Here is a 7,979-nt window from a genome sequence, read left to right on the forward strand (position 1 = left end):
GTCTTCAGGGGGTGAATGGCTCAGCCAACTATAATACACTTGTGCTGTGGAGTATTATACAGCGTTGAAGAGGAGTGAACCATGATGCGTGCAGCAACCTGAACGGATCTCAGGCACGTTCTGCCGAGTGGGGAAAAAAGCCCGTCTCCAGAGGTCACATTCTGTGTGTTTCCATTTACGTGCCATTCTTGAAATGACGGCATTATAGAGACGGTGGGGTGTATGGGGGGCGACTAAAGGGAACACATGAGCATGCTCTCCTCAGGGATGGACCAGCCCTGAATCTTGGTCACAGTGGTACTTGCATGACTCCACACCTGTGATACGATGACATAGAACTACACGCGTGCGCGTTCCAAGGTCCGTTTCCTGGTTTTGATAGTGTGCTGTAGTTACATAAGAGTTTTGAAATTATGCATACTTATGTAAGATGTAAGCCTTGGGGAAAACTGAGTGAAGAATGCATGGGATCTCTCTGTGCTATTTTTGAAATTTCCTGTGAATCTCTAGTATTTCAAAACTTAAAACAACAGCCAAAAAAATAATACGTGTGCGGCTCACCTGGCATTTCTCTTAGAGAGTGCTGCTTTGGACACCAAAAAGGCTCTGGAAAGTCATCCAGGGCAGCAGTAGATGCCCAGGACATCAGCCCTCACTGCCCCTTCATCTGCCCCCTCCACGCAAGTGGGCAGGGGACAGCCAGGGCAGCCCCAGGCAGGTTAACAAACGAGGTAAGCTTCGTTTCACACTTACATCAACCATCTCCCTGAAAACGCATTTTCCTTGGAGTTATTTTTAGCCACCTGTGTTTTAAAATTGTGAAGTTTTCATTTTCCAGTGTTTCCAAGCTTGACTACTACTTCTTAATCCCAGCCTTTGCAGATCACATTAAAAAACAATCTTTTACCATGTCACAGCCATCAAGATGGCTACTGTAAAAAAGAAGAAATAACACATATTGGCGACCATGTGAAGAAATTGGTGCTCTTGCAGTGTTGGCGAGAATGTTAATGGTGCCACTGCCTGAAAAACAGTATGGAGGTTCCTCAAAAGGTTAGACGTAGAATTACCATGTGATCCAGCGTGTGCCCAGAGATGGGGAGCAGAGTTTTAAAGAGGTGTTTGCACGCCCACGTGCAGAGCAGCATCATTCCCAACAGCCGAGAGACGGAAACGACCCAGGTGTCCGTGGACAGGTGAACAGATAAACAACGCGGAACGTCCACACAGCGGAATGTCACTCAGCCTCAAGAAGGAAGGACGTTCTGACCTGCAGCATGAGGGAACCTGGAGCACGTTGTGCTCAGTGGAATAGCCGGTCACAAAGACAATGTGACTCCGCCTCCGTGGGGGGTTAGAGCAGTCACATTCAAATTACATAGGCTCCTCACAGAAGGTTCTGTGCACGTTCTGCAGGCAGGTGGCCCGCGTCTCTCTCTCCACTTACCCGTTTTCCTGGGGGCTGAGTGAGCCGGTCTCGATGCGCGGCAGGCTGGAGAGCTCCGAGTGGCTGGTGTTGTGAAAACACTTTTTATAGAAAATTCGTGGAGACCTCGAGATAGTCGGATGAGGTTTCTGGGCTTTCCGAGCCGAGGGTGGCGTCTTCTGCTTCGCAGGTCTGGATGCTGAGTGTTCGCGGTGTAGACAGGAACCTGGTTCCCTTATCGCCTCGCCTGTGGGCTGGGCCATCGGGGAGGGATGGCTGGAGGGATGGCGTGGGCTTGGCCCTCGCCCCTCCCCTCCCCCCCAACCCATGCACAGCTGCGATTGGAGGCGGTGGGGCCCGCCTGCCTGCCAGGGGAGTCAGTGCCTGTTGTTCTAGATCTTTCCACTTTTGTTGAATGCATGGGTTTTCCGGGGTGGCTGAAGCGTTCGCCTACCTCTTCCCAGAAGCGGAAGACGAGGACATGCTTGTCTGGCCAAGTCTGGGTCCTGCCGGCATGCCCCGGACTGCCCCTCATCCCGCAGCGGTTTGTGGAAGGGCCTGAGGGGGCTCGTCCTTGTCCTGCCTCCCGGCCCTTCAGCATAGCCTGGCGGTGGTGGGTGTCCTGGGAATGCCTGGGCAAGAGGGATGTTGTCTTGTTCGACCTGCCGAAGTGTTCTCGAGGGTGCCAGAACTTTCCGGAGAAGCTGCCCTTGCTGTCACAGCATTAGCAGTTTGCAAGACTCCTTGACCTGCCTAGATCTTCTCTTTAACCTTTCTTTCAAGTACGTGTAACTGGAAACCTTTAGTGTCCAGGGAGAGCAGGCAGGGGCCCTGTGAAAGCGAGGACGGGCCAGTGCCACCGCCCCCTCCCCCCAGGAGGCCGCGAAGGAGAGGAAGGACCCCAGCCCCAGGCCCGGCCTGCGTGGGGACAGGACGGGGCTGGCTGGTGTCCTGGGCCAGGGGTGGTACCCAGCAGGTGCTCTGTAGGTGTTGAGAGAGTGACATAAGCACTTGAGACCATTTTTTGCTTAGAATATGTAAAATTTTTCTTCCAAGTCTCGCTGCTAATCTAACCAAACTTTTTAACTGTTTGGCATAAATCGTACAAATGAACGACTCGGAACTTTTTAGTCGACTTCATTATCCAGAGATACAGAGGGAGTCGGGTCGAAAGATACCAGGACTTGCTGTATGTGGAACATTATGCACAAAGTAAATAAGAGTCGGGGGACATGAGACGTGGCCAAGTCTGCTTTCGACAATCACTGCACCCTGTGCAAGGGCCGTGCAGGCGCCGAGCCCGTGCCGACAGCTCTGTCCTCTCGGCTCTCCGGGTCCGGCGGGGAGAGGGACACTCGGTAAATAACACACAGGCTGACGATCACGACGGTGAAAGCTGCAGAAAGGAAAATTGCAGAATGTCTTCAGGAAGCGTTGCAAGGGCCCTAATTGACAGGTAGATCAGAAAACCCTCCCCAAAGAAGTGTCGATTCAGTGAAGACTAGAAGCGTGAGTGGGTGTCAGCGGACGGGGCGACCCCGTTGAGTTTCAGGCTGGCAAGTGACGTGACTGGGGCGCTGTAGGAGAAACCCTCTGCAGTGTGGCAAACGGGCGGGCCGGCCAGGGCAGAGCGGGAAGGGCCATCCGGAGGCCTTTGGCCTCCCAGGCAGGAGCGGGTGGGCCGTGGCCAACGGAGGTGGTCGAGGCTGCGGGGAGCAGTATGCCGGTTATTCGTCCAGGCACGTGGAGGCCACTTGGCAGTCCCCCCTGCCTGCCTGGTGTCCTCGCAGCTGACCCCCGGCCACAGCGAGGTCTGGCGCTGTTCTCTGCTGATGAAAGCGCGTGCTCGGCAAGTCGAGTTTTCACGTGGGCCGCGCAGCGTCTGCGCTTCGTGCTTCCAGCCCCGGGGAGACGAGCGGGCTGTGGAGTCGCCCTTCGGGAAGGACCAGCAGTGCCCTCGGAGGGCTGGGACGGGAGGCGCTTGGCCTGGCTGGCCGCGGGGGCGCGGGGGAGAGGCGGGACAGCTAGTTAGTGGTGCCTGTGGGGTGCGGTGCTCTTTCTTGGGGCCCCCCTCAGAACTGTACGAGGGGGCCGTTTTTATTGCATTTCATAGGTCAGGAATCTGAGGCCCCAGAATCAGCACGCCCCGATCACCCCACAAGTATGTTGGGGGGCGCAAGCTCAGCTGCCCACTGTGGAGGGTGACTAGGCGGTAGACGTGACAACCTGCCAGGCTTGTGGGGAGGGGGAGAGCGCTCATCCGTGACGCCACGGCCGCCCCAGGCCTGCGGGAACTGAGCGCCACGCGAGTCGGCGCCCTTAGCAGCGCCAGACGTGGCTGCCCCGGAGGAGTCACAGTCCAGGGAGGGGGGACAGGGAGAAACAAGTGGCAGTGTGGAAACTGGCTTTTTAAGCACGGTACCACGTTCGTTTGACAAACGGAAACCTCTGGCTAACATACAAAAACGAAAGTCCGACTTCGTGAAGACGTCCTGATCTAGAGGCCATTCAGACCCCTTGCTTTTTATTAAAAAACAACATTATTTTAGGTGAGAAGAGATTTCAAAGCCCTCCGCCCATCCCACAGTAAAGGGACCTGACTGCTCGTCTTGACGCAGAGGCCGAGGAGGCCTGTGGCAGGAACTGTCTTTAACAGTTGCGTTGGCAGAAAGCGCCTCGTTAACGATGCTCTCTCGTGTGTGACAGGTGTCGGAGATGGCCGAAGATGGGAGCGAGGAGATCATGTTCATCTGTAAGTGGCCCGTGCCCGTCCCCCAACGCGGACGGTGTGACGCTTGCTGCCTGGGCGAAGCCACGTCCACGTTTCGTGCTTATGTTGGGGAGAGCTCTTTCTTTGTACATTGGAATGATTTTACTTGCTTTGAAGAGCACAATTCGTTACTTGAGCAGTGTGCTGCGGGAATGTGGTTTTAAAAGGCTCATCTTCCTCAGCTCCCAGCAAAGGCCATTTGGAATGGGGTGGCAGTTGATTCAGAAAAGTAATCAAGGGCTCAGAGCTTTACGATACGTCAGATTTATGGTAAACAGGCGAAATGGGTGAATTTTCGTTTATCACCTTTCCTCGGGAAGATCTCGTTCTTTGTCACCCTGGGGTGACTCTGCATGCTTTGAAATGTGCGTGGAGCTGGATGTGTTTCTTGGGGGCACGTCCTGGGTTTGCACTGTTTTATATTTGTGGGGAGCGTTGCTGGGCAGTCCCATCCGGCAGGGAGCCTCGTGACACCCTTTGGATACCCCCCCCGCCCCCCACCGTCCGCTCTGACTCTGGGATGTCTGTTCGCAGGGTGTGAAGACTGCAGCCAGTACCACGACTCTGAGTGTCCGGAGCTGGGCCCCGTGGTCACGGTCAGAGACTCCTTCGTGTTGAGCAGGGCACGGTGAGCGGCCGCCCCCAGGTGTTTTTACAGCCCTGCCTTACAGCTGTCTGCGAGTCTGCGAGAGCTTGTGGCCTGCACAAAAGGGGAGGGGACGGCAAGAGGGGGTCCTCAGCCTCCAGGGCTGTCCATGTGTCCGCCCCGAGAACCGAGAGCCTGTCGCCGGAGCCAAGACGTGCTTCGGGGCTTCAGAGTGAACGTACCGTGTCCGGTTCGTGGCTCTCAGGAGCCAGGCCGAGACCGGCGTGGCCCGGGGACAGCCGATGGGCTGGGGGGGCTTCCAGTTGAGGAGCGACGGCCAGCTCGTTGCTGTGCTCTGTGTTTTCCCCGGGGCCCGAATCTGGGCCTGCCGTCCGGCAGATGCCCGCTCTGGGCCAGGTGGCCGCGGTAGGGGGCAGCAGGGAGCGCAGGTAACAAGAAAAAGCCATGGCAGCTCTGGAACAGCACCCACAGGTCTGGCGAGGAGGCTCGGTGGCTCTGCCATGTCATGTGTCCCCGTGAAGGCCGTGTCACCTGGTGGGCTGGCAAAGGCTGAGTGGCTGGGCCCCAGCCGGGGCAGACACAGGAGTCGTTTGAGCCTGGAGGAGGCGCTCTTTCCCCTGCAGCTCGGCTGCCTCGTCCGCAGGGCCCCGAAACGTCGTTGCGATCGTCACGTGTGACTGAGCACCCGGCACGTGGAGACCCTAAAATGATCTTACCGGTGCTGCTTCTAGAAGCCTCCCAGCTGGTTTCCCAGCCCCGTGATTTACTTATCTTTTCTGACCGTAACCTTCTCGAAACAGAGATTAATATTTTTGCCTAAAGCAGAGGTCTGAGGGGCTCTCCCTCGAACCTGCAGCGGCTTCCTGTGGCCCACGGCACTCCACTGGCACCATCAGCCCTGGCGTGGGAGCCTCCGGGACTGGGACCCTGCCGACGCCTTGGCTCACCCTGGGGTCCCAGCCACGTACCCCTCCTCCAGCGCCCCATCCCGCCATGCTCCTAGTTTACCTAAAAGGGCCTCATCCGCCCCGAAACTGGCCAGGCCAGCCTAGCTGCAGGCCCGCTCCTGGGATGCTGTGGCTCTTTCTTCCCGTGGAACTTCCTGCGTGGCACCTGGTCTCAGAGCTCTCCGCAGCGCCCCCGCTCCCAGGGACTGTGTGCCTAGCGGGGGAGCTGTCAGCCCCATCTCTGGGTGGCGGTGGGGCCCGGCTCCCCGCTCGCTGTGACCTCCTGTCCTCCGGTGCGAGTCTCTTGTTTCGTCCATTTCTAGGTCGTCCCTTCCCTCCAGCTTGGAGATCAGACGCGTGGAGGACGGAGCTGAGGGTGTGTTCGCCGTGACCCAGCTCGTCAAGCGGACGCAGTTTGGCCCCTTTGAGTCGAGGAGAGTCGCCAAGTGGGAGAAGGAATCTGCGTTTCCGCTGAAGGTAAAGGCTGTGCCCGCGGAGCCCTTGCGAGTGCTGCTGGTCCGCGGGCTTGGAAGCAGCTCTAGGTATTGGAGTTCTGCTTAATTTCCAAGAGGATGTTCATTTTTTTTTTTTAGTTCGTTTTTTATACCACAAGAGCATCAAAGTTAGTAGTTAGTAATTTACAGCTTTGCAAAATCTAAGAGGCATTCAAGACGCCACCCTGACTTCCGTCGTGAGCCAGGTTGCTGTCGCAGGCTGTAGGAGGTGGGCAGTTGGGTCGTTTTGGGCGGGAACGTGTCGGTATAGCTCCGGTCACCTGTGCAGAGTGAGTGGTCCTTTGCAAGCCTCCTTCAAAGGAAGGTGTTTTGTTTGGGCAGTAACGAGACACCAGTACCAAGTTTGGCAGCTTTAAAGAGCACAGCAGACTGGGAAAGGACAGTTTTTACGTGAACTTGAGAAAGACCACGTAGCTGTAAGTTATAGGGAGGGCTTAGTAAGACCCATGGGAGCCCTAGAAGGCCAGGGACTCGGGCGTTGTTCATGGTCTGTCCCCGAGCAAGCCTTCAGAAGCACCGTGAAACAGACACGAGGATCAGGGGCTGGTCGGCCGCAGTCAGCACAAAGGTGCACTTTTCTTAGAGACCCTGACAGACCCACGTTCAGGACAGAGCTGGAAGGCGTGAGCTCAGGGTTTTGGCAGCCCTTGGGAAATCGAGCTTACAGAGCAGGTTTCCGCCACGTGGGGAGCAGGAAAGACACTGATTTGTTTACAGGGAAAGGGAAAAGTGAGGGAGGAAGGCCGTCTGATGCGAAGGAGCAGGATAAAGGGGCCCGACGCCGCGTCCCAGAAAGGCGATCGGCTGCCGTCCTTCACGGGGCGCAGGCCACACGTGGGCTCGGTCACTGTGGGCTGAGACCCAGGGCTTTGGGTCCATCTCGGGTTCTTCCAGTGACTCAGTTCTGAAGGTCTGCATCCAGCCTGAGTTGTTTTCAGCACAGGCTCAGCACTGAGCACCTGTGTGCCCGGGACAGCCTCATGCCCCTTAATGCCCCCCCAGAATGGGGCGCAGAGGCCCACTGGGAGCACACCGCCACCACCAGCTGAGGGTCATCAGACATCTGGTGGCCCCCCTGCCCTCTCCCCCAGCTCCCGAGGGCTCCGTCCTCAGAGGAGGCCTCCGGCATAGCAGCGGGGAGCCCTGTGGGAAAAGCTCGGGGCGGGAGAAGACTTCTTCCTGCAGCGAGGAGGTACTGACTGCATCAGCGAACGGAACCCCCTGCACTTGTGTGGTTACTTTGAACTTCAAGATGTTTCCGCCCCCGCCCCCGCCCCCTACCTGCATTTAATTCATAACCACTAGCACCGTGTTGCCGATGAGGGCGGACCGCACAGAGACCGGAAACTTGCTAAAGTCCCTGACCACACTTGGAACAGAGACAGGAGAAGAGCTCAGGTGTCCCGATGCCCACCTGCGCCAGGTGTAGAGCACAGGTGTCCCAGATCCCACCGGGTCCTGATGTGTCTGCCGCTTACCTTCGGCTGTGACCAGCCTGACCCATCCGAGACCCTTCTGACCACTGCCAGGTCCCCCCAGCCCTGGGTGGAGCGGGATTCGGCGCCCGATGTGGCACCGTCTGGGCCGGCCGCTCAGCACACCCCCGCCCCGCCCCCGCGCGCTGACACGCAGACCTGCGGTAACCAGCCCCTCCTGGCCCCGCGGCGGGCGTGCCCCCCAGGTATTCCAGAAGGACGGGCACCCCGTGTGCTTC

General features: G+C 57.6%; 1 protein-coding gene across 1 annotated transcript in view; it reads left to right on the forward strand.

Annotated features, from left to right (window-relative positions):
• Nucleotides 1-138: 138 nt before the first annotated feature.
• Nucleotides 139-7,979, forward strand: part of PRDM15 (PR/SET domain 15) — a 55,666-nt gene continuing 47,825 nt past the window's right edge. Inside the window, exons 1-4 of the mRNA XM_023538198.1 lie at nt 139-1,053; nt 4,133-4,178; nt 4,731-4,824; nt 6,074-6,227. Coding sequence (XP_023393966.1) covers nt 1,036-1,053; nt 4,133-4,178; nt 4,731-4,824; nt 6,074-6,227 — 312 coding nt within the window. The 5' untranslated portion in view covers nt 139-1,035. The remainder of the gene's footprint in view (nt 1,054-4,132; nt 4,179-4,730; nt 4,825-6,073; nt 6,228-7,979) is intronic.

The sequence above is a fragment of the Pteropus vampyrus genome, unplaced genomic scaffold (assembly GCF_000151845.1).
Source record: "Pteropus vampyrus isolate Shadow unplaced genomic scaffold, Pvam_2.0 Scaffold214, whole genome shotgun sequence".
Classification (NCBI taxonomy): Eukaryota; Metazoa; Chordata; class Mammalia; order Chiroptera; family Pteropodidae; genus Pteropus; species Pteropus vampyrus.